Here is a 27,044-nt window from a genome sequence, read left to right as displayed (position 1 = left end):
TCCGATTACCTCATTTTTAACCCGAAATTTGCTTCTATGTTTCTGCAGGAAACCATATATGCGTTTGGCCATAGATTGCAAGTATATTTCTGCTTCTGCTGCTACTACTAGAGCTGTTTTTCGCAAATACCCACTTTTTAAGGAAGTTTTTGTGAGAATTTGAGGGTCAAAAATTAAAGAGCAACCCTAAATAGGGACGTTTGTGCCAATGACCCATCTTTAAGAGTTGGGAACCTAAATGACGTGAATAAAAAAGGGCTATGATGATTATATTCTGGGCTAATAATCAATTCTTGAACATGTTGAAGACAACACTTTAATGGTGAAGAAGAAGGCATCATTTGGTCTTTTAATTTTAAGACTCATTTAATTGGGACTGCTGACATGGCCTCTTTCGTGGCAATGTAATGGGACACAGTGGACAGGCCTGGCCCACGACATTGGCCACAGTGGACAAGGGTTAAATATAGGGGTAAATATTACAACTATTCTAACGATAGGGGTATAAGTGGACTGATAGTATAATGTGGGGTAAATATGAACCATTTCCTAAAGTAGAGGGACAAATCAGGCCCTTTTCCCTAAAGTATATATAAAGGGGATCATTTGTTTGACGGATCCTCTATTAGTTCCTTCCGACTAAGAACTTCTTGCACTTACTACTAAATACAAATTCATTACTTAATTACATATAGTTTTATGCAAAACATATTACTCAAACATATGTATCATTGCCGACTGTTGGTGATAATATAATGAAATTACAATTACAATTGAAAAATAAAATGAAGAAATAAAAATATCTTCGGCTGAGGCGCGGATATTTCGCTCTCTTTAAGGAGATTCAAGCCCACTGCAGCAAATCTACCGGTCCAGCAGTAATCTTTCTGACTTGTCCCTCCCAGGATACAATAGCCCGATCACGTCGTATAACTCAACAAACTCTGGACAAGATGTTGACTCCAAAGCTCCACCAAAAAGAAGAACACCTTTCTTCAACTAATAAACTCTCTTTTATTTTCCTCACTTTTCGAGAATTCTCCAAAATATATATTTTTCTCTACACCCCACAAGTTAAGGATGACTAACTATTTATAGCTAGAAAAATCATCCTTGAATTAATTTGATATGAATAGGGTAGTAAAGTCGGTAGATAAATGGAAGAATTATTATTTAGAGGTTACATAAGTTACACACATAAAGAGGAAGAATGAGAGTGAGTAAAGGATTAGTGGTTACACAAATTTAACACAAAGTTTATGGCCTTACTGCCACCAACGTGAATGACATGGTCAAAGGAAGAAAATGAGACACTAACTGAAAGGAGTAAAAGTGATGAATGGATAAAGGAGTTTCAAAGGCATTAAACTCCACATTCTGCCATGAACTGAACGTGGTCATAACCATTTCAAGACATTTAAAAGCAACACTTTAATATAATAATTTGTAATATTAAAATGCTAAAAACACTTACACCAACCAACAACTAGACAATTTTCATTCGTTTCTTTTTTTTTCCTTTTTTTTTTTAATTTTTTTTCATTCAGTTCAAGCATGAAATAGCTCACACCATTGTCTAAGTCATACTTCTGCACTCTACGTAAGTCAAAATCGAACAAAATTTAATTACCGACTCACTGTATCGTACAAATCAAAACCAAACCTATAAGTATCTTATCATACCGAAATAATTCTCTATGGCCATGATAGGCTATTTTTAAAAATAAAAATTACCTTATCGATCGAAAATTTTAAAATCGTACTGTACCTGAACACGCCTCGACAAAGGTACGTTTATAGAGTTGTGACTTGTGAGCAGTAAACTGGAAAAGATTGCTTACAAGTAAATTGAAGAAACTTTAGAGGTTCAATGTGTGCTTATCTTGCTTATGAACAAGGTGAAAACCGATACTATTGTCTAGAAAAGCATTTCGTCCAAATATTATTTACTTATAAAATATAATTATTTTTTAAATATTTCTTAAAAAAAGAAGCTGAAATTTAAAGAGTGGGGTCAAATCCAATTCCTTCCACAACATTTCAAAAGTAATAGCACTTGGGCTGCGATTAAAGTTTTGGTCCCGTTTCAAAAAAGTTTAGCAAAAATAAGTCGCGTGCTAAGTATGAATAGATGGGCAAATACCTATCTTGCCACAATTTAGTATAACTTGTGTCGCAGTATTGGAACACATTGCTGACAATCCCTAGTGGATCACCATGACTTTCTGATATATGGGCAAGGAATTGTCTTGCCACATGTAAGTCCTGGCGATTAAAAAGACTTTAGTATAATTATCTGTTTAGTTTTGAAAGAATCAAATGAAAAAATACATTCAAATCCTATTTTTTATTTATAGTAAATGAGTGTTTGCACATACTATGTTTTAACTTATTTTCTGTATTAGGTATTTAGTGAAAGGGGTAATAATAATTTCAAAGGGTAAGTAATATGAAAAAAGAAGTTTATGGGTGTTCCTATGCCTTATCCCTTCAAAATTAGAATAATATACGTTGAACAATGCCGACTGTTGAGCATGATAATAAATCAAACTGTAATAAAGACCTACGATAATATGACTTATATCTACACATATAATAAAGAGTTTAAGTTATATACATCGTCAGTATAAAGAAAATTTATTCCATCAGATCCCTTTTACCTCCTATAGCAGGCAATTAACTTATTTTATTCTAGGATTACATATCTCACATTTTAAGGAGGCTTACCTGTAAATATTCTTTTAGCGACTTATAACGGTGGACAAAAACAAACATGATATATGTACGTTAAGTATTGTTAGGCCAATTATGAACGATCATTAAGGCTATTTTCCAATCTTGTTCAATATAACGGGATTGATCGATCTACATAAAAAAAAATTGACTTCCCTTCCTAGGATCGTATCTACAGAATAAAGAGAACACGCAACACACTAAGCTCCTTCAGAAAAGAAGAGATTAATTACTTCCAGATAGCCTTTTCCCTAAACCCTAACCAATGAATGATAGGTCGACGAGTTAGGATTTTGAGTTTCTAGATTAAATTTTTTAGAAAAAGACTACTTAATTATTAGTTTCTAGATAAATTATATGATACATATTCTGTGCATTTAACTCTGCCGAACTTGTAAGTAAGCACAAATTAAATATATATAACTCCGTCGGTCCGCCCCTAATGACCTGATTATATAAAAATATCTTCACATATATAACTTAAAATCATAAACTCTACATTATCTTACCCACACTAATAATTGTTAGAGGGATCCAACTAATAACATAAAGACCCAAAGATCATTGTACTCGATCATTATATCCTTACAAAGACTCAATTCAGGTCCATCTATGTATAGGGTTTCGGCATCCTTTGGTTTAACCACGCGCTCATAGATAGATAATTTATACATATTAAATAAATTTTTAACACAAATACAACGTGCTAGGACAAAGCTAATGAATTCTGTTGCATCCATAATCAGAATTGTAGCTTCGCTCCTGACCCTGATGACCTGATTGTGTAAAAAATTCTTACACTGACGATATATATAACACTTAAACTCTACCATATATCCCTCACTAATCATTTTTAGAGGGATCCAACTAATAATAAAATTAAAAGACCCAAAGATCATTGTATATTCATTATATTCTTACAAAGAAAATACTCAATTCAGGTCCATCATTTGCATCTGGGCTCAACATGTATAGGGTTTCAGCATCCTTTGATTTAACCACACGTTCAAAATGCGCCCTCATGTACGTCATCTCGCCGTCCGGCCCTTCCACATCGGATTTTCCGGGCAAGACGCCGGCGCCCATCGACACTGGCTTGATAATCTCCATCACATTGAGATCTTCTTCTGTAGCTTCTCTTTTCACACCATAGCCATTTTTTTTGCCATTACAATACATGGTCCATAATGGTTCTTCAAGAAGATTTATCTTCTCCTTTTTGTCCCTTTTCTCACATTCTAAAGCAATCCTCACCTAACCAATTAGGAAGCATATAAAAGGTATCAAAAATAGAAATTGAAGACTCAAAGTCGGAATCAGAATTTTGATAGATTCAAAATATGATAAGTAAACAGATAGAAAGACTGAGGAGATTTAGCATATGATATATACTAAAAAAAAGATTTACATATCTATGTAATGTAATTTTCTAGATAAATTATGCTGTGCCACAGAGCAGAGTTATATAATTAGCTCTATAACGATGACTAATTGACGACTCCACTAAATATATATTGGAATTAAATATTGACTCGACATAAGTATTAAATATGTTAAAGTTGGGAAACTAAAGATACTTTGACATCTTAACTTGCATACATCACATGCTTTTACATTGAGAAAAATCAAGTTGTTGATAGTTAGCTAAAATACTTTTGAAGATCGTTTGTATTATGATTCCTCGACTCCTCGTCCAATTTTGCCAAAGAATATATATATATATATGGAAAAGACTTAAGAGGGACAAAATCTACTAGAATAGTCCCTTCTTGTAATATGATGCCAATATAAGTTCATATAACACCCCATTTATCCCAATTTATACGATACTATTACTATCTGGGTAGTTATACAGTTCTTTCTTTTGCTATGATTTTCTAAAACTCCTATATTTGTTGACTTATAGTAGTGCTTTACACGTAATTTTCAAATGTTTAAATTTTACTCAGAAACTTTACGTATAATATTACGGAATTCAAAAATGTCTTCGAACAAGTGGCAAACCATGCCTCTTTTTAATTACTCAAAAACTTACCGATAAAGTGAAAAATTTATACCTGATTTCATACAGATAATTAGCTACTTTCATAACCTTCGTGCTTTGAATCTCTTCGCATAGAATAGAAAATTAAAATAAAAAGAGAAGCCTTACCATGCCAAGATTCATTTCCTTCTGCAAAACATTGGTTTGCAAAGCCAGTTCAAGAACTACCGTAGGAAAAGTCCTAGGGTTTTCTTGAATGGAAAGACTAACACGTCCTTTTCGATATCCAAACAACGTTCCGGTGATTCTTGAACCGGCGATTATACGGCTATTACTGTCCGGTAACCGACCACCGGGGAGAGAAGGGAGTCTGCATGCAGGTGTTATAATAGGGAATGATCGAAAAACGTTACGAAAAACTCGAAAAACCCTAGTCCGGCTTTTTTTCTTGGTAGAATTAGCCGGTTCAAGGAGGGATAATGGTGGAGTTGTTGGTGGTGGAGGTTTTTTCGACGTTATTGAAGAAGAAGATGACAATGATACGCTTGTTCTTGGTGTTGATGATGATTGTGGTGGTTCCTGATCCATTGCCGGTTTCCGTTTTTAGGGTAACCAGCAATGGAAGAGGGAAAATTACACACAGAGAGATGGAGAAAAGTGAAAAGAGAGATTAGTTAAGGATGTTGAATTTGCATGCATGCATGCAAATGGAGATGGGGATAGGGGTGGAAGGGGTAGGGCGTAGGGGTGGGGTGGGGTTTAGGTTTGAAGAATATATTCCTTTGATTTTCTTTGGCTTGAGTTTAGTTCCATAGTATTCGGAACCTGAAATTGTGGAACTAACGAAACTATAATTACCTATTATGTAATTTATATTAAAGAAAAATATAGACATTAAGTATGTGTTATTAACCAGTATTAGTTATGTTGGGAACTTGCCAAAAAGGTTGATGTTAGTATCATATATTATAGACGATTAGAAGATTACTTTGCACATTTTTTTAGATTACAGATCAACTGTATAGAGAAATATGTGCATGTAGTTGTCTTTTAAATATAGCTTGATGTGTATATCCTTTTACACCATTAGTGTATATAAATTATTAGTGTATATAAATTATGCCTTTCCAGTTATGTTGTTCGGACTCTCTAAAAATTTTGTCGCACCCGTGTTGGATACTCAAAAATACACCATTTTTGGAGAATTCTACCACACTCAACGAGATTATTAAAAAGTTTGAGTAACACATTTTTTTGAGTACTATAATACAAAAGACTCTGGAAAAATTAGAATTCTCACTCCTTGGATGTGACTAGAACGTTAAGATGTTATATCAGGGGACGTGAATTGTATAAAAAAATTCTTGATGAAAATTTGGTCAGAAGTTCAATAGAGTGGATTGCTTATAGTATTTAATAATATTGATTTCATAATCATCGACATCTTCGGATCCGTGGCGCAATGGTAGCGCGTCTGACTCCAGATCAGAAGGTTGCGTGTTCGATTCACGTCGGGTTCAATCTCCCGATCCAAATCGGATCCAGTCTTTTTTTCTTTTTTTCTTTTGTTTCTTTCATTTTTTTCAAATTCATTTTTATCCTTTTTCCCCCAAATTTTATCTGGATAAAATATGTAAATAAACAAAATCTGAGACATTATAATGGCAGCAACGTCACTGTCCAACATTAGACAGCTATAAAATTGCAATCATGGGATTTTTCTCTTGAAAACTAATTTCCACATTTATTTTAGCTTTACTTTCAATAAAATGCCTTCCATACCAACAAAACTCTCTCTCTCTCTCTCTCTCACACACACACACACACACACAAAACACACACACAAAGGGATTAACTGTTGAATAACTACAACTTGGCTTAAATATTTGGTGCGGGTAATTTTTACCGTTAATTATTAGTCATTAGGGTGCTGCATTTTCCAGTTGTATGGATTTATCCAAAACTGCTATTTTTAATCCACTTTGTATAGCTTGTATAACCCTTTTTTGCGTTGTCCATTCAGTATTCGGTATCTGCTCTAGGACTCGACTAATTCGATTTGCGATGAAAGATCTCACTTTGGGTATAAAACGCTCCCTACTAAAGATGATTTCGTTTCCAGAGCTCAAAACAGACCTCTAATTAAAGATTGAAGGCAGGTACATAAATGAAGTAGTATAGGAAAGATTGAAGGCAGGTACAAAAATGAAGTAGTATAGGCCAATCTATCACAACCTTTGGCAGTAGGCTGACAGCTCGTGCAACCCTGACGAGAAATTATCCAAACCAAATTTTTCTTTCATAAAGCTAATTTCACTAGCATATAGGGCAATAACCCAACTGTATATGCTGTGAATAGTCTTATCACATATGATTACGAGGGATCAGTCTACCAAAAACACGTCTAATAATGATGACTTATGGTCTACAATCTAGCAGCTATGCAAGAAGTTTTTTCACTAGAATGCAGTATGCGTGACCTGGAGAGGGGAAAAACTCACCCACGCCCGATGTTCTGCACCAAACTACATTAACTTATCATAGACATAATAAATTAAGATGAGAACTGATTAAACGAACAAAGGGTATGTAAGGAAACACATGTTATACATTTATTGGATCAAATATAAAACACCAAATACAGCTCTTTCGTCTATCGAGTGTTGAGATAGGATGGGAGTCATCAAGGTTATTCAAACAGCTTGAGAATTTTATTTTGTTGGTTTTTGATAAGGTAAGATTTTATCAGCTTTGAGAATTTCATGCACATTACACAATAATGTCAAGAAATATTCATTCTCCATATGACCTATTCACAGAAACACTTTCAAAGTTCTTTGACTATTCTGGAAAATAGGGGGCAAAAAGAAGGGGAAAAGGATACTCTTTGATAGACAAAAGAACGATCCAACTGAACTACATTGTGGATCAGCCCACCAAATCCATGAAATAAGGAAAGTTAACATAGATAAAAGTCTGATGTACATGAACATAGCAAGAAAGAAATATGTTAGTAACAGTCTAGTACTTGGTGAAAGTGAACATTCAACCACAGCCAATAGAAGGACCACAGACATTGGACAAGAGTTATGCTACTAAAGGCAGATTTGATTTCCTTGGATCTAATGCTACTGAATCTATGTCTTTGCCCTGGATTTCAAGAAATTGGAGACCGTTGTGGAATACCGGGTGAGGGCGAAAAGCATTTGCAAAACTTGACGACCTTTAACTATCCCTTCCCTTAGGTCCCTCGCCTTTTTGGCTAAAGCTGGTTCTGCTGTCCTGGTCGCCGTTGGGACTAGTAGACCCTGCATGGTTGCTAATGAAGTGAAAAATGAAGCGAAATTCATCACCTCAAACCATTTCAATGATCATAAAAGAGCAACAACAGTTAAATGTCTAATAACCTGATTGATTTGTGCTTGAAAATTGTCGCAATCTTTCCTCTGCTAAGCGGACAGCTCGAGTTGAGCTTCTAACGCCTTGTGTTAATCCTTGGCTGAAACGATCAAGACTAGAACATTAACATCATGTCCAAGAACAATTCCAGGAATTGATGACATATAATTGAATAAGCTTATATGTTTGTGCTAACCCAATGTCACTGAGCTCCATGGTTAGGTCACTGATCTCCATACCAGAGAGTCGAACTGCAGCCATAGTATCAGGAAGCTCCTCTCTAGTAACATCCATTAGCTTCGCTACTGAATCTGCAGCTCGCCTAAAAGCCTAGAGTCAAAATTGAACATTAAGTTATTGAGATAGAGAAAATGCACCACATCTGACTATAAGATTCTTCTTGCAAATAAATTGCATTTCTGTGCTTTCAGACTCGAGTAAACATTTTTTTGTTGTCCTAGAAAGGCACACACTTCGCAACAGCCTTAAAACTGTTCCAGAGTTCTTTGCATACATACTTTTATGCACGCTCAGAAATAAGTATTGGACAAACTAGGATGACTAGGAAGAATGCATTGACACATACCAGAAGAGTTGGAATTGCAGAGAAAAACAGCCAGGTTGCAGAAATTGCTGCCTGTCAAGGAATACAAAGCAGGCATATCAGAAACGCAATGGCAATGAACAATCTAAGCATAATTTTATTGTTCTTAAATCTTAGTCAAAGGTAGGGCCGGAGAAATCATTTCTTACTAGTTGCATTGAACATTAATAGACCAACTACCCGATTCAATCAGAAGTAGTTATTCTAAGTTAAATTCCTACAGAAAGAAAATTAAACTGAAGTATCGCTACCGCGAGTAAGCTTGAAAGGGAAACTCTCCGCAATTATGGCTTGATGAACACTAAGAACTCCATTTATGACAGTTGAAATAACAGATAAAGAAAGTGTTTAAATCAGCTGGGAAGCGAAAAAAAGGAAAAGAAAAGTAAAGCCAAATATCACTCTTTCTGCTGGGGAGGAAAAGAAAAGCCAAGCATTACTCTTTCTTGATCAAGAAGTGGGGCAACAGATGCAAACCAATATGGTCAACTATATTCCAAAAAGTTTAGCTTCCGGTTCAATTGTATCCCAATAAACCAACTCGTTTCAGTTGCACCCAGTGTTATCAAAAGCGAAAAGCGCAAAAAAGCTCTAAGGTCAACTGGGGCTTTAAGCGCAAAAATGCTCTAAGGTCAGCTGGAGCTTTAAGCGCAAAGCGCAAATAAAGCGTGGGCTTTAATGGAAAAAGGCGTAATGGTGCAAAAATACAAATATATATATATATGTTTAGTCCAAGATTAATAATAATAAGCATGAATAACAAATATATGGACAAAGAAATTGTAAAAATATTACGATAAAGTGAAATATTAATCATCTAGTGTCACCTCTCCAAGAGAGGCTCATTGGCAAGGAAAAGTATGTCTTAGAGCCTTGAGGATGACACTGAAGTGCACATAAAGCGAGGCGAAGCGCTCAACATGTTTTGAGCTTCGCTTCAGGGCTTCAACGCACTTAAAGCGCGCCTTTGATAACACTGGTTGCACCCTCACCAATGGTTCAACTTCCTCTCATCCATCCTATCCAATATTTCCAAGAAGCATGAAAAGGCAGAGACGTACCTCCATGAGATTGTCCCAATTGGCTGAGGAGTCGGCCATATGATTGCATTCACAGTAACAGTAACTTGGTCATTAGACTCATCCCTTATATGTTTCATCTCATCAACAATAGAACCAAATGCTTTTACAAAGACACTTGAGCACATTCTGTCTCAGATTGTACTCATATACTTATTCAAATCATTTGTTTTTATTGTTTTTATTTACATTATCCTTTTTCATAACAAATAAAAATAATAATACTTCATTTGTTTTCATTTACATTACTCTATTTTGATACAATGCTTTTGATGAAGTTAGCTCTACAACCCCCTAACCCTTGCATGCCCTCACTGAGCCTGGATATCTCCCGCACATACCCACAATCTCTACCCCAACCTAGCAACTGCCTACTTAACCCATCCTGTCACAAACACCGGCAAGCCTCCCCATCCCGAGCATTTTAGAAAAACTTAAAATCAACATATTGGGCAAATTTCACTATTTCATATAAGGTACAATGAAATAAAGGTATAAAACTACACTATCTTTCTCGGCTCAAATCATTAATCTACGTTCACAGTAAAGCCATTATCGGCGGCATCACTAGCAACTTTGGAACCAAATCTGCAATTTACAGGTTTACACGAGACCCAACTCATGTACCATCACTACTTATATAAAACCAGGTAAATTGTAGACCAATTAATCAGACACACACAAAAAAAACATTGCTTGAATCTTCCTGAGTATGTCACTCATTTATAGTAAGTTAAAATTGTGATGGGAATCAGATTCATTCTCTCTTGTTTTAGTCTTTTAGAACACAACCTTTGGTCTCATTAGGCTTCCATGGAACGATGAAAAACTAAAAAAGTTTGCACTTATGAAGAGCTATCATTATGCAGATTACGTGTAGGTAATAAATTTAAGATCATATGACGTATTTCAAACACTGTAAAAATGCTAATTTAACACCACACAGATGTTGCATAACATATTCATTATAACACAAAAGATTAGGAACTAACTTCCCAAGTTAGTCATTCATAATTAAGCCACCTACTAGCTGCTCAGCTAGTAGCTTTAAAAACCCAAATTTCAATCTATGTGGTCACACCATCATAGACAAGCTAGTCACACTTTCATCGCTACTGCAAGAACTATATAAATTAAATTTCTGAAAACTCGAGTAAGGGCATTTGCTTAATAGTACTAGAATTGCAACATAAAAATTAGTTTAAGAATTCATACTCCTTTCCTTATTGCCTTAGTACTCCATACAACAACAACAACAACAACAGCCCAGTGAAATCCCACATCTTGGGGTCTGGGGAGGGTATAATGTACGCAGACCTTACTCCTACCAAGGTAGGATGGCTGTTTCCGAGAGACCCTCGGCTCAATAGAAGCATAAAAAGGGGGTCAGATAAGGTTAAAAGATTTAAAACGATATTGCAATGAAATAATGCAAGCGACACAGTAAAACAGGATAATCAAGGAATTCAAAGCGATATGGAAATGCAAATCACGAAAGCGGCACAGATAAAATAGAGTAATCAAAGTACAGAAAGTAGCAAATAATAACATAAATCAAAGCACAAGAAATTATAATGCGCTAATGCGCCTACTAATAAGGAAAGATAACGAGACTTATATACTAGCCTTCTACCCTAATGTGGGTCCTCCACACCTTCCTATCTAAGGTCATGTCCTCGGTAAGCTGTAACTGCGTCATGTCCTGTCTAATCACCTCTCCCCAATATTTCTTTGGCCTACCCCTACCTCTTCTGAAACCATCCATGGCTAACCTCTCACACCTCCGCACTGGGGCATCTATGTCTCTCCTCTTCACATGCCCAAACCATCTCAGTCGCATTTCCCGCATCTTGTCTTCCACCGAGGCCACTCCCACCTTATCCCGAATAGCCTCATTTCTAATCCTGTCGCTCCTAGTGTGCCCACACATCCATCTCAATATTCTCATCTCGGCAACTGCCTTAGTACTCCATGAATGGAAGAAAGATGGAAAGGTGATAAAGCAATAGAACTTCTGAGCGAGCTAACCAAAAACACAAAAAACAACAACAACGCTTCAATCCCAAAATAGTTGGGATTGCCTGTATACAACAACAACAACAACAACAACATACCCAGTGGAATCCCACAATGTGGGGTATAGGGAGGGTAAAGTGTACGCAGACCTTACCCCCACCTTGGAAGGTAAGAAAGCTGTTTCCGAAAGACTCTCGGCTCAAGAGAAAACAAGACAAAAGAGTCATATAAGGACAAGCATATCAAAGCAATGCGGAAATGAGAAATAACAAGAGCGAAGGAGTCATGATAAAACAGCTTGGAAAGACAAGATCCAACAAATATAAGGGATTGCCTGTATGAACCTTCTATATCCATTCTACACTATTTTGACCTATTTACCTCCCAAAAATTGTGGCAACTTAGGAATTCTCTATGACTAAATGTCGACATAATTGGCTAGTTTAAACCGGCCATATATGAATCTTACATCTGATTCAAAACTCACATAGGCACGATTTATTATAAACACAAAAAGGAAAACAAAAGCCAAGTACAAAACCTATGAAATATACTGAATGCTTGGCCAATGATGAAATATTAACTCTCATAATCGTGCCATAGATTTTAAAATTATGAGTATTACGTTTTACTAACTTGCAGTCAATGTTCAGCTTATTTACATCATCATATCCCAAAAATCACAATTTCCACGAGTTGGGGGTATATTTCAAATCAAACACTGCTTTTATAAGATTATCACACCCTTTTTTTTTTTTTTTTTTTGAAGTTTGACTTCTCGAAATCCGAACTGTATCACAAAAATTGGGACGGAGCGAGTATTAAAATGATAGGTAAGCAAAATAATGCAAAATTCAAAATGCGCTTGTATGTAAGAGAGTAAAAGAATAAAAGAGTATTTACAGCACACGCAATGAAATTGAGGATATTTATATGGCGATGAGTAAGTGTCCACTGTTGAGGCGCAGAGGAAGATCCAACGGTGGAATTCAATTGAGAGGCAATCAACGGCTCAGATGATGACAAATCATTTTCGGATTGGATTGAAATAGACGCCAATTGGCGTTGCGGCAATCGAATACTAAACTTCCGTTTGTTTTCGGTGGTTAATTGGTCGGAATTTTTGTCGAGTAACGGTGAGGATAGCTGTAATTTGAGTGTACTCAACATTTGTGTATTTATACGAATATGTGTGTGAGTATACACGTTCAGTGTGTGTATTTCTGTGTGAAATGGCTTGTAGCCATTTTCGAAGTTTGAGGTAAGGGCTATTTTGGAGTGTACTAGAGAAGGGTATTTGTGGCATTTTTGTATGATTGTAGCGGATAAACACGTGGCGCACTTCTAGACTTCATCATTTGGTGAAATTTTGGCGGATTGCTAAAGTTGTTTAGTGAATAGCCGTTCATTTTATTTCTCTTTCCAAACCTTTTAGATCACGGTTTAAAAATTAGTATATTTGAGTAAACAAAAAAAATTATGAGAGAATATTATTTTCTCCGTCTCAAAAAGATTGTCTTATTTTGATTTGACATAAAGTTTAAAAAATAAAGGAAAACTTTTGAAATATATGGTTCAAAACAAGCTTTAGATATTGTGTGGTTGTAAATCATCTCATAAAGTTAAATTGTTTCTAAATATAGAAAAGAAATAATTTTTTTGAGACAGAATAAAAAAGAAAGGATGACCATCTTTTTAAGACGGAGGGAGGATAAAAGTTTTATGAGGTGTAGCAAATATTAGACGACAGTCTAATTATTTATTTATAAGATTGAGTAACTTGAACAAATATTAGACTGAATCCAACGTTATTTGAATGGGTGATTTTTTAAAGGCTATTTAAAAATAGAGGTAATAGCTAAGTGATGACTTAAAAAAGAGACGCGTGCATAAATCAACCGATCATTTATAAGAGTGGCAAAATTAACTTATACTCCCTCCAGATCAAAAACATTGTCCACTTAACATTTTTTTTTTTGTCAAAAAAAGTGTTCACTTACCAAATCAAGAAAGAATTAATCTTATTTTTCAAATTTACCCCTATTAAGTGTTATATGATCAAATCTCAATGCCAATTTAATTAAGGACAGTCTAATTAAATTACCTATTTTTGTCTAGAAGTTAGTATTTTCTTAAGGGGTGTGCAAACGGCTAAGTGAACTCTTTTTTTGATCCGGAGGGAGTAAAACATATGACCACCCAACTTAATGTTTGATCCACCCATTTATTACAAGAATTTTACACCATGATAATGTAGCAGCACTTATTACATTTTCCATAGACAATTTCAATCATAGTATTTTCTTAAGGGGTGTGCAAATGGTTAAGTGAACTCTTTTTTTGATCCGGAGGGAGTAAAGCATATGACCACCCAACTTAATGTTTGATCCGCCCATTTATTACAAGAATTTTACACCATGACAATGTAACAGCACTTATTACATTTTTCATAGACAATTTCAATCATAGTATTTTCTCAAGGAGTGTGCAAACGGCTAAGTGAACTCTTTTTTTTATCCGAATGGAGTAAAACATATGACCACCCAACTTAATGTTTGATCCGCCCATTTATTACAAGAATTTTACACCATGACAATGTAGCAGTACTTATTACATTTTCCATAGACAATTTCAATCATAGTATTTTCTTAAGGAGTGTACAAATGACTAAGTGAACTCTTTTTTTGATCCGGAGGGAGTAAAACATATGACCACCCAACTTAATGTTTGATCCGCCCATTTATTACAAGAATTTTACACCATGACAATGTAGCAGCACTTATTACATTTTCCATAGACAATTTCAATCATTTACTAAACTTAATAAAACTTTTTCATTTTGTAGCAATATAAGCCAGCCACTATGCTATTTAATTTTAAGCTCCCATTTTTGTAAAATTTATACCACCCACTCTTCTCCATTTTCCTTTTTATGTCATACTACAATGAAACTAGTGGTTATATTACTAACATTTGTAATTTTCATGCTCAAGATAATACAATCATACAAAGAACCTTTTTTTTTCCTTTTCAACATTGAATTGTGAGATTTTATTCATAATACTTATAATGAGTCAGAAGTCAATAGGTAGACTTTGAATTAAAATGGAATTAGGGACTTAATAACAATTTGTAAGCTAATCATACAGCTTTGGAATGTAATGGTCCCGTAGCTCAGTTGGTTAGAGCGTTGGTCTTATGAGCCGAAGGTCGCGGGTTCGAGCCCCGCCGGGACCATGACAAATTTGAGTTTAATAATTATAATAATAATGGTTTTGTTTTTTCTTTATATTTTTGTGTAGAAGGCCTCCTTTGGCAAATCAATCAGTGATTGGAATTGACTGCTCACTTGCAAGTTCGAGCCCCGCCAGGACCATGACAAATTTGAGATTAATAATTATAATAATGGTTTTGTTTTTTCTTTATATTTTTGTGTAGAAGGCCTCCTTTGGCAAATCAATCAGTGATTGGAATTGACTGCTCACTTGCAATTTTGGGACTTGTAATCTTGTTTTAGTGTTGGCTGTATTTTCAAATTTACATCTAACTAGTGACTCTCGAAATTAGTCCTTATTAGGCAATTTCAAATAAGTGGCGAAGCCAGGAAAATTTGGCTCCAGAGTTTTCAACGGTGTCCAACATTTAAAATGTGAATAAAAAGCAATATTTGGCCGATATACACAGTATACTGTTCTGGCGAATGAGTGTTTAACTAACCGCTATACGCGGTTGTAGCTCCGGCCCTGCTTCTAGCTATGATTTGATCTTTGGTTACCCAAATGGTAGTTGTAGTTGTATATGTCTCAATGAGCTCTCCAAAACATCAAGAAAAGAAAAATCACACATGATCAGATGTAGTTGATCATATATGGCTTTCCTATATAGGGGCCTTGTGCGTCGACGACTCCTTGTTAGACGTTGCACGTCTAAAAGCCAGCAGGAAATCCGCCCTTCCTCGGATCACTTACAGCTACAAGCTCCCCCAACTTTAATGACTTGAATTCTTGAACAACAAATTGGCAAATTGTCCCTCCAGCAATACTCTGCAGGACATGTCCCTTCTTTTGCAAGGCAGCCCTTGTTTTTGCTGGAAGTTCTATGTGATCACCTGTCACGACTGTCCAGTTCTCGTATTGTAGAACATTTGGAATCAGCTGCAAAGAACAATATCATGAAGGTTGAGTAAGCTTGAAAATCAGAAAATTGGAAGAAAAAGAAGAGTAATGATCCTGTAATCACGAGAAGTACGCGTCTACAGCTTTTTCGATTCACACTGCATTAATATGCATAAGATTCACCTCTAGGAAGTAAATCCATTTTATGGATGGTTATACCTATTGTATTGTATTGTATTGTTACCTTAAGTACAACGTTGTTTTGATTGTTACTTAAATTTTATTGTATAGTATAGTCAAATCCATAGTTGCTTAACGACGAAAAGAGCCATTTTATGCAACAAACGATTTGGTAGGATCGTGTCCTTACCTTCTTTTTTTCATCTTACCTTATTATTTAATAATAATCCTATTTTATCCTTTATCCTACCTATTTTATAATAACTCTACCCCGCACCATACTTTTTCTTTGTAATATTGTAAGCTTATTCTTCAGATTTCTACTCTGCGGCATTAAGAATGACGAAAAACATACAATCCATCAAATGTTGTATTCATCAAAACTAACAGTACAACACAGAATGATATGATACATTATGAAACGATACGTAACGAAATAATTCAGAAAAACTTCAGTTGTAAGTACCTGATGGTAATATCTTGGAGCCATTACAGAAGAAAATGGATCCATTCCCCTTGCAAAATGATTCAGAAAAATCTCAGTTGTACCAGCAATTATCATTGCTCCTCCACTTGCACCAACAACAGCTCTCAGTTGTCCACCCTATTATATTACAAATAAGGTTCAAGTGAATAGCCTCTGTAAGACGTCGAATATGTTACCTCGGTTCCGGAATATTTGTCGCTTTGGAAAACTAAATTTGTTTTGTAATATTTGACGTTTTAGAAAAACAAGATGTCATTTATTACTTTTTTTGCTCAAATCTACCCTCAGTGGTCCAAATTGGTAGTTTAGGCGAATACTCGTATGATTAAGGCTATCAAATGTGTTTTTTAAGGCGTGTGCCAAAACTTTAAAAGACAGATAATATGGACCGAAAGTGCTATCATTTTGTAAAGTCCGCTCTTCCATTTGGTCATGCTCATTACAATTAACTTTGTCAGTGAAGTGAACTCTAAGCAGATAAAACTTGGACAAATTGGAAATCCTACCTTGAGAATAATAGAAGGTGTCATTGATGACAATGGCCTTTTGCCTGGATGGATAAAATTAGCAGGTGCTGGTGGTGGAACATTTTCGGAACGTTTTGCAGGAACCGAGAAGTCATCCATTTCATTGTTAAGAACTATCCCTGTACTTGGTGAAAGATACTTAGCACCAAAGTAAGCATTCACGGTGCTTGTCATTGAAACAGCATTTCGTTCACTGTCCACAATGGACATGTGGCTGGTACCATGATCATTGATCTGATTCCACCTATTTGAGATCAAATCAAAAAAATTGGCAAAATTGTTTATATTTTATCAATGATCAAGTGACATACAAATTCTGATGTGTACTTTGAGTGCTAGAAATAGGTTAAACGGAAGAAACTATAATCATGATTACTTGAGGAACTAGTCTAAGTTGCTTACTTTCCACCATAGTGATTGGAATTGAAAGTCATGTTGTCATATATGGTCTTCTTCAACTGTTTTGCAAATTTAGTTGACAGCATATCATTTATGACTTTTTTAACGTCGACGAAATCTGGATCACCAAGGTTCATCTTCAATGCAAATGCATGTTTCAGGGCTTCAATTTGTCGATGAATAAGAAGGGAGCTCGGACCTTCCATTGGAACTCCATATTGTGCAAGAATATTCAGTATCTGAGGACGACAAATATAAGAGATTTCACCAATCGTGGTAGTCCTAGTATAATGACTAAAGGAAAAAAATCAAATAGATATACTGTTTTATTGTGTGACCATCTCATCTAAAAGCTTAATTTGTTTCAAAGAGCACATTTTTATTTATTTAATTATATTAAGAACGTAAACTTACTAGCACCATTGCAGCGCCTCCTGCTGAAGGAGGTGGCATACCAAGTATTTTAAATCCCATTACATCTGCAGCGATAGGTTCTCTTATTCTAACTTGATATTGCTGCAAATCTTCCATTGTCAATATGCCTCCGGATTTTCTTATATCTTTGATCAATTTGACACCAATCGATCCATTGTAAAATGGTTTAGTTCCATATGCAGAAATTGCTCTAAGTGTTTTTGCTAACTGTTTGTTATAACAGGCTTCTCCTATCTGCAAAAGGCTACCATTTGATGTGAACAAGTTGCGAAGTCCCTTATCGGCCATTATATCTGATTCACTTCTGAGCATTTGCATGTGAAGATACGGTGAAATCTTGAATCCGTAACGAGCTAGATGTGCAGCTGGCCTCACAAGCCTTCTCCATGGAAGCTTTCCGTATTGTTTCCATGCTTTGTAAAGGCCAGCAATTTCTCCTGGAACTGCTATTGAAAGAACTCCGCTAGATTTTAGAGCCGCATTTTGCGCGTACATATTCTGGACAAGAAAGGTATCACATGACTTGCTCTACTAGGTCGTTAAGTGCTTATATTTATTCGAAAATGTAAGAATTTGAAGCAATATCGATAACTAGTACTACAATATACATGACTAATTAGAAATGTGCAAAAAAAAAAAAAAACACTTGGTAATTAAGAAAGAAAACTTCCACGCTTATATTACGTGCAATCCTTATTGCACTCTTATTCTAGTCAAGGACATTTCAATATAAAAAAATCTACAAATTTTCCCACATAAGATAAGAAATTGTCACTTTATTAACTCGTTATCTAAGCTCTCTAACTTCCTTTGCAATTTCAACACTGGTGCACTCCCATTTGCTCTCCTAGCTTCATCTATGGAAGATCACAAATGCTATTTTCCACCAAATCTTCTTTAAAAATACATATCATGTGTGAATGTCTATGTGTCTATTCGAGTTTGTGTTGGCATGACACAGAGGGGGATCTAGGATTTATTGGTTACGGGTGCCACACTGTTTCTGCCTATAGACATTACCGGTTGCACCTCGTTAATGTTTACTAATCTGGGTGATATGGTATACTAGTATATATGCAATTTCTTCAATATACATAGAATATATGAGTTTCGACCAAGGTTTGCTGGTGGTGTGGCACCCCCTCCTCCCATAGTAGATCAACCGAGGCAGGTTATATGCATGCATTCTGTTTATGTGAGCAAGTTATATGGGACTAAAACATGTCTTTTCATAGTCCTATAGATATGCTTGAAGTCCTTTGTTGCTTAGACTCTCCAAAAATGCCGCCGCACCCGTGTTGGATCCTCCAAATATACACTACTTTGGGAGAATCCGACATGCATCTGTCAACATTATCGAACAGTCCAAGCAACATATTTGAAGTCTGAGACTTAAACAATTGGTTCGTTCCTATTCGATGTTGTCCAAAGGTTTAAAAGCTAAAAGAGAAACCAGTAACTTTTCATTAAAAAATCTCGAATGTCATGAATCATAGGCTTGCTTAATTGAACAATCAAAAGACTGCAAAGAGTTCAAATACCTTAGAGGCTTTCTTGGGAGCAGTTTCCCTCATATCAAAGGCTTGTGCAGTCCCATTTTCTGAGCTTATTAGCATGAATGCACCTCCGCCGGTGCCACTAGACGCTGGACTGACAACTCCCAAGCAAAATGCAGCAGCCACTGCTGCATCCACAGCATGGCCGCCTTCTCGCAGAACATCTCTTCCAATCCTGGAGCATCGGCCATCGTCTGTGGCAACAGCACCGTGATTTGCCTTTATTACCTCACGTCTATCATAGGCTAAACTCGTACTAGCTCTTGTGTTCAACAACAGAAATGCCAGCAGAACCAGAAATTTAGAGTAATGCCACTTTGACATTAACAGAGCTGTAAAAGTAATAAAGTCCTCAGCTTTCATAACCAACAATCAGAGGCGGGTACAAAACTTTGAGCTTATGGATCTGGATTCTAGAAAAGGTAGCTTACTATGTTCTGGATAAATTATTTATACATATTAATTATATTTCTTAACACAAATACAGAATTTTAACCAAAGCTACGAGTTATGCAAACCCGTAACCAGAACTGTAGCTCCGCTCCTGCCAACAATCTAGAAAGAGGAACATTCAACAAATTGAGTTCATTCTTTATCTGATTTCTACTCAAATATTGCTTTATTTTCTTGTTTCTCTTCAATACAGAAACCTCATTTCAAGAAAAAAACTATTAACAAACCTTTATGTTTATTTGATAAAGTAGGCTACCTACATTACATCTCCTGGGATGCGGCCCTTCCCTGGATCCTGCGTGAATGCAGTATGTTTCGTGCACTGGGCTGCCCTTTTATACAGTAATGATATATTGATATTGAACTACACATAGGCTAATCTAGTACTCAGGCTTGATATCACCAAATTGACAATATTGCAAAAAGAAACAGAAATATAGGCCACTTTGACATCAACAAAGCTCAAAAAGAATAAATAAAGTCCTCTTATTGTATAACCATCTCAAAAGAGGAAAATTCTAACAAATTGAGTTCATTCTTTGTGATTTCTACACAAATATTGCTTTATTTTCCTGTTTCTTTTTTCAGATACCTGCATTTCAAGCAAAAGCAAATCATAGGACTTGAATAACACACATAGTTATAGTACTCTATTGCAAGGCCTACATTTGCAATCAATTTACCAGAAGAAAGACAAAACCATCACTAAGGACAATTAAAAGAAAAAGGTTAATTGTGAAAGCCATAACAATGAAAAATATCAAATCTTTTTTTTATTTTCATTTCTTGGTAATTCTTTGATCAAAAGAAAAATGAGGAAAAAGATGAAGGTTTTAATCCCCAAGAGCAAATTCCTCAATGTTGAAGCTTTATTCTTGAACATGATATGGATAAGAAAAATAGAATTGAAACAAATAATTCTATACTATCATGCATTATCAAAGTGGAAAATTTATCTACATAAAATCTTGTCAAGCTGTAGTAGTATCACTTACAAGTTATGCTCATCCTTTAGAGCTGGAGAAATTCTTGCAGGCTTAGAAGGAATGCTGCTCTACTGGGAGAGGTTGAATTTAAACCAGTACAGTGTTAAGAAAAATTAGTAAATTATAAAGTCATAAAAATAGGCTGAATAGCTGAAAAGACACATTTACTTGTCCTGTTTTAATATGTCAACCCAATCCCCTATCTCACTAAACACTTCAACTAGTAAAAACAAGCGTTTTATATCTATTTGGGAAAACTTTCAAAATATGCTTATTTGAAGGTTCCAAAAATACGTATGGAAAGAATTATTCATTACTAAAAAGTCTTTATTTTCCTAGTGATTTTCTATTGAAAAATGTTCAGTGGTTATTTCTCACTAAATGTCGGTGGGAAAAACTTACAAAAAATTAAGAAATTTTCCAACGTTTCAATGAGAATCTGTTTCCCTTTATGCATTTTTCTAGTGAGCTTATTCGGTGGGAATGAGATGAGAAAATATGTTTTATAGCATAAATTTTTCACCAAATGTTAGTGGAAAAAAATTCTTTTCTAGCCGTGACTTTTTCAGCTTATGAAAAACAATTTTTACTACTACTAAAAAAAACTTATTTATTTCGTAAAAACTTGGTTAAACACTTCAACTCTCTAAATTACACTTTTGAAAAAATTACTCCCTCCGTTTCAAAAAAAAAAAATCTTATTTTTCTTATTAGTTTGTTCCAAAAAGATTAACACATTTCTATATTTAGAAACAATTTAACTTTATGATATAATTTATAGCCACACAAATATCTAAGATTTGTTTTGGACCACACATTTCAAAAGTCTTCATTTATTTCTTAAATTTCATATCAAGTCAAATTAAGATAATTTTTTTGAGACTAAGAGAGTAATTTGGACTTTTGCAGAAGCTTTACCCGGATAACAATATATAAATGGAACTAACTGCCTACACAAATAACTTGCTAAAATAAATTAAATTGTAGTGATATGATTAAAAAAATCTTTACACTCAATATATGTATATAATAAGTTGATTGAATTTTAAATTCAAATAGAGCAGCCAAAAGAGTGAGGAATAATGGTCCAATGGCAGAGAGAAGCAATCAATGAGCCGTACATTTGTGGCCTTTATAGTAATAGACTTTTTGTGACTCTTTCACGCGTGGGTTTTAAAATTTCCAATGTCATATAAAGTTATTACATTTAGGTGTGTTTTCATTTTATCTAAAAATAAACTGGACCACTCACTATCGTTCATCATAACTTGCACGAAATCCCGCTGTGGAAGACAACTTAAAATATCATCTTTGCATTAATTGAAGGAGAAAATACATAAATACCCTTTTGGAGATGACATTTTTTTTTAATAAGACATCTAAACTCTGCGGGTGTCCTATGACCTCTTTGAATAAGTTCAAACTTTAACAAATTTTGACCCATTTTCAAAAAAGGCGTGGAAGCACGCAAGAAGAACGCGTGAAGGCTCAATAAAACTTCCACAGACCAATCAAAAAATGCCACGTGGTTTCCCAATTAAAATCCCCGAATCAATTTATATAACCAACCCTTCTTCCACATTAAAACCCAATGGTAAAATCACCATTGAAGCCCCACCTTCTTCTCAATTTCTGTCCATCTCAGCAAAAATTAAATTCAAAAGGTATGAAATTTCCTTGTTTGATTAGCTTTACTAACTTGTAATCTTTGTTATTTTGCTCAAATTTACTTCTCTAAATTGGTTCGGGTTTGAGCAAAATCATGTCAAGGGCAAGCTTGAATCGCATTTGTAAAGATGAGAATGACCCAATGTTGTGTGAGACAGTGCGATGCAAATATGTAGACTTGCTAACAATGCAGACTTCGTGGTCGAATGATAATTCAGGAAGAAGATTTTTGTCTTGCCCACGCTATTGTTATGTTTGATACTTAGTCATTTAATTATTATTTTTCTATTTTTTTAGTTAAATTGACTCGTTTGAGACCCATTTTAGGAAAAGTCATGCAAGTTCTTCAGGTGGAGGGATCGTGATGAGATTGATGTGCGATCCAAGTTTGTTATTTCAAGATTGGCGAATAGAGTTAAGGATTTGGAAAAATCATTAGCATATTTCCAAAGTATGGAGAAAGAGATGAAATGGGTGGAGAATGAATGTCATGATGAGGTGATGACGGAGGGGAGTTCTTGTCAAGATCAAGTGATCTCGGAGGAGAAAGATAACCATGATCTGCTGATCAAAGAGGAGATAAATGATGTGGTGATCAAAGAGGAGAAAGATGAGGTGATCAACAAGCAGAAATTTGTTAATACTAAGGTGATCAAAGAGGACAAAGACAAGGTGATCATTGAGAAAAAGAAGAAGAAAAAGAAGGAGGAGGCCAATTGGTATAGTTTCAGTTGGAAGCTTATCATTGTATTTGTTGTTATGGTTTTTCTTTTATTAGGTTTTATCATTTAGTTGAAATTGGCATAGTTGTATCAAAGTTCAATCTGTAATTGGTTTTGTGTTTTTGTTGTTGTTTTCATAATAGATTTAGGTGGAACTTTGTTTGTTTTGTGTAAGGGGTTGAATTATGTGTATGGAAACTGCTTTGTTTTGTATAAGGGATTGAATTTTCTTTGAATCTTGTCCAGTGAATTTTGTTCTTGTTTGTGTTATATTGCTGACCATTTGCAGCCAAAACTATTCCATTCATGCAACATATCAAGTAAAAGGAACTGACCATTTCATTCAATAAACCGCTGCATAAACAACTTTAGAGTTTGATACTTAATATATGAACCTAATAGTACCAACAAAATGACAGTAGCAAATTTACATCAGCAACACCAAAATATCAGTAGCAACACCAAAAAATCAACTGAAGCAACACCAAACTAAGAGTAGCAAATTTACATCAACAGCACACAAAAAAACCGGTAGCAAAATGACATCTCCAAGTCAAAATAATAGAAGCAACAACAACACCAAAAATCCAACTGCAGACCAACTATTTCCATGGCACAGGGGGCTTTCTAGAGGTACTGCATTGACTCTGATTGTTAGCAGCAACTTTGGACTTCTGATTGTTAGCAGCAACTTTGGACTTATGATTGTTAGCAGCAACTTTAGACCTTGTTTGGATTATTTTCTCACCCCTTATTTGGTCAAATCGATTATTGGTAATGGTTTGTTTGCCCCTCCATCTGAATCCTTTGCGTGGTGTGTAACCAATATCTCCAGTAACCACATCAGATCTTATAGGAGCTCTTCTACCAGTGTCAATGGCCCTTCTATTCGGCATCCCAAGCTGTATAAATAAAGCACAAAGGTCAGCAAATAATTTGGCCAATTAACCAGGTGATCAAACATACAACAACAACAACAACCCAGTGAAATCCCACAACGTGGGGTCTGGGGAGGGTAGAGTGTACGCAGACCTTACTCCTACCAAGGTAGGATGGCTGTTTCCGAGAGACCCTCGACTCAATAAAAACATAAAAAGAGGTCAGATACGGCTAAGAGATTCAAAGCGATATGGAAATGAAGTAACGCAAGCGACACAGATAACATAGAATAATCAAAGCACAGGAAATAACAGATAATAGCATAATAGCATAAATTAGAGCACAAGAAATTATACTACGATAATGCGACTATTAATAAGGCAGGGTAATGAGACTATCTACTAGCCTTCTACCCTAATATGGGTCCTCCAAACCCTCCTATCTAAGGTCATGTCCTCGGTAAGCTGTAACTGCGCCATGTCGTGTCTAATTACCTCTCCCCAATACTTCTTTGGCCTACCCCTACCTCGTCTGAAACCATCCATGGCCAACCTCTCACACCTCCGCACTGGGGCATCCGTGTCTCTCCTCTTCACATGCCCAAACCATCTCAATCTCGCTTCTCGCATCTTGTCTTCCACCGAGGCCACTCCCACCTTGTCCCGAATATCCTCATTCCTAATCCTGTCACTCCTGGTGTGGCCACACATCCATCTCAACATTCTCATCTCAGCAACTTTCATCTTTTGAACGTGAGAAACCTTAACTGGCCAACACTCCGCCCCATACAACATAGTCGGTCTAACCACCGCTTTGTAGAACTTTCCCTTAAGTTGTGGTGGCACCTTCTTGTCACATAGCACTCCGGAAGCAAGCCTCCATTTCATCCACCCTGCCCCAATACGATGTGTGACATCATCGTCAATCTCCCCGCTGCCTTGCATAATAGACCCAAGATACTTGAAACTACTTTTCTTCTGGATGACTTGGGTACCAAGCCTCACTTCCAAGCCGGCCTCCTGAGGTGCTTCACTAAACTTACACTCTAAGTACTCTGTCTTGGTCCTACTCAGCTTAAACCCTTTAGACTCCAGAGTTTGTCTCCAATCCTCCAGCTTAGCGTTAACTCCGCTACGAGTCTCATCGATCAGGACTATGTCATCCGCGAAAAGCATACACCATGGCACCTCACCTTGAATTTGCCGCGTCAATCCATCCATCACCAAGGCAAATAAGAACGGACTAAGAGCTGATCCTTGATGCAACCCCATCACAACTGGAAAGTGCTCTGAGTCTCCTCCTACTGTCCTTACCCTGGTTTTGGCTCCCTCATACATGTCCTTGATCACCCTAATGTACGCCACAGGTACACCTTTAGCCTCCAAGCATCTCCATAGGATTTCTCTTGGGACTTTGTCGTAAGCCTTTTCTAGGTCAATGAATACCATGTGTAAGTCCCTTTTCCTCTCCCTATACTGCTCCACCAGTCTCCTCACAAGATGGATGGCTTCTGTAGTTGAGCGTCCCGGCATGAATCCGAACTGATTCTCTGAAATAGACACGCCTTTCCTCACCCTCATCTCCACCACCCTTTCCCACACTTTCATAGTATGGCTTAGTAGCTTGATACCTCTATAGTTGTTGCAACTCTGGATATCTCCCTTGTTCTTGTATAGAGGGACCATTACACTCGACCTCCATTCTTCAGGCATCATTGCCGTCTTAAAGATGACATTAAACAACCTAGTCAGCCACTCCAAACCTGTCGGGCCCGCACTCTTCCAAAATTCCCCAGGAATCTCGTCAGGTCCGGTCGCTCTTCCCCTGCGCATCCTACGAACAGCACCCTTAACCTCCTCAACCTTAATACTCCTGCAATACCCAAAATCTTGACGCCTTCCAGTATGTTCTAGATCTCCCAACACAATGTCTCTGTCCCCTTCTTCATTTAAGAGTTTGGAGAAGTATGACTGCCATCTCCGTCTAATGAGAGTCTCCTCTACCAATACTTTGCCATGCTCGTCCTTGATGCACTTCACTTGAACCACATCACGTGCCTTTCTCTCCCTCGCCTTGGCTAGCTTGAACAATTTTTGATCCCCTCCTTTCTCTTCTAGTTCAGCATAAAGGCGTTCAAAAGCTGCCGTTTTTGCCGTCGAAACCGCCAACTTCGCCTCCTTCCTCGCCATCTTATAAAGTTCCCTATTCGTCCACTGCTCCACCTCATCCTTGCTTTCTATCAACTTCGCATACGCCACCTTCTTTGCTTCCACCTTCCCTTGAACTTCTCCATTCCACCACCAGTCCCCTCGATGCTGGCCACGACTACCTGTCGAGACCCCCAACACTTCCCTTGCTACCGCCCTAATGCAACTAGCCGTCCTATCCCACATACTTGTCGCATCCCCACTGCTATCCCAGGCGCCCATAACCTTCAATTTCTCTCCCATCTCCACGGCACTAGTCGTGGTCAAACTTCCCCATCTGATCCTAGGTCGGTCATCCACGACCCTCTTCTTCCTCGGCATCTTGATCCCTAGATCCATCACCAAGAGCTTATGTCGGGTTGTAAGATAGTCGCTCGGAATGACCTTACAGTCTTTGCACAGACCTTTATCGTCCTTCCTAAGGAGTAAAAAGTCAATTTGGGTCTTAGCCACTGAACTACGGAAGGTTACCAAGTGCTCCTCCTTCTTTGGGAAACTCGAATTGGCTATCACCAACCCGAAAGCTCTTGCAAAATCCAAAAGTGAGACTCCTCCTCCATTCCTGTCCCCGAAGCCAAAGCCTCCATGCACATCATCATAACCTCCCGAAATAGG

At 36.5% G+C, this 27,044-nt stretch overlaps 3 protein-coding genes and 2 non-coding genes across 7 annotated transcripts; 2 read left to right on the top strand and 3 right to left on the bottom strand.

Moving 5' to 3' along the window:
• Positions 1-3,244: 3,244 nt before the first annotated feature.
• On the bottom strand, positions 3,245-5,405 carry LOC132642296 (protein MIZU-KUSSEI 1-like). The gene is made up of 2 exons (XM_060359539.1): positions 4,886-5,405; positions 3,245-3,987 (listed from the first exon to the last, which is right to left on the bottom strand). Exons 1-2 carry the CDS (start codon positions 5,303-5,305, stop codon positions 3,643-3,645), a joined length of 765 nt encoding a protein of 254 aa, XP_060215522.1. The 5' UTR covers positions 5,306-5,405; the 3' UTR covers positions 3,245-3,642.
• Positions 5,406-6,165: 760 nt separating this feature from the next.
• Positions 6,166-6,237, top strand: TRNAW-CCA (transfer RNA tryptophan (anticodon CCA)). The gene has a single exon. It is a non-coding gene; the product is annotated as a tRNA-Trp (tRNA).
• Positions 6,238-7,583: 1,346 nt separating this feature from the next.
• On the bottom strand, positions 7,584-13,099 carry LOC132640490 (uncharacterized). Of its 3 annotated transcripts, none has more exons than XM_060357090.1 (5): positions 12,719-13,099; positions 8,703-8,753; positions 8,313-8,446; positions 8,125-8,216; positions 7,584-8,036 (listed from the first exon to the last, which is right to left on the bottom strand). In XM_060357090.1, exons 1-5 carry the CDS (start codon positions 12,983-12,985, stop codon positions 7,855-7,857), a joined length of 726 nt encoding a protein of 241 aa, XP_060213073.1. In that variant the 5' UTR covers positions 12,986-13,099; the 3' UTR covers positions 7,584-7,854. The 3 variants fall into 3 exon arrangements, with proteins under 3 accessions (XP_060213073.1, XP_060213074.1, XP_060213075.1); XM_060357091.1 differs by having other exon boundaries at positions 7,584-8,025; XM_060357092.1 differs by lacking the exon at positions 12,719-13,099 and adding an exon at positions 9,782-11,228.
• A 1,879-nt stretch (positions 13,100-14,978) lies between these two features.
• TRNAI-UAU (transfer RNA isoleucine (anticodon UAU)) lies at positions 14,979-15,052 on the top strand. Its single transcript has one exon. It is a non-coding gene; the product is annotated as a tRNA-Ile (tRNA).
• A 326-nt stretch (positions 15,053-15,378) lies between these two features.
• LOC132640489 (glutathione hydrolase 1-like) lies at positions 15,379-21,152 on the bottom strand. Its single transcript, XM_060357089.1, has 7 exons — positions 20,963-21,152; positions 19,500-19,846; positions 17,938-18,456; positions 17,527-17,762; positions 17,104-17,368; positions 16,577-16,714; positions 15,379-15,969 (listed from the first exon to the last, which is right to left on the bottom strand). Exons 1-7 carry the CDS (start codon positions 20,973-20,975, stop codon positions 15,742-15,744), a joined length of 1,746 nt encoding a protein of 581 aa, XP_060213072.1. The 5' UTR covers positions 20,976-21,152; the 3' UTR covers positions 15,379-15,741.
• Positions 21,153-27,044: the final 5,892 nt, after the last annotated feature.

The sequence above is a fragment of the Lycium barbarum genome, chromosome 5 (assembly GCF_019175385.1).
Source record: "Lycium barbarum isolate Lr01 chromosome 5, ASM1917538v2, whole genome shotgun sequence".
NCBI classification, from domain to species: domain Eukaryota; kingdom Viridiplantae; phylum Streptophyta; class Magnoliopsida; order Solanales; family Solanaceae; genus Lycium; species Lycium barbarum.
Note: the sequence above shows the minus strand (reverse complement) of the source record. Positions and strands in the feature narration are given on the sequence as shown.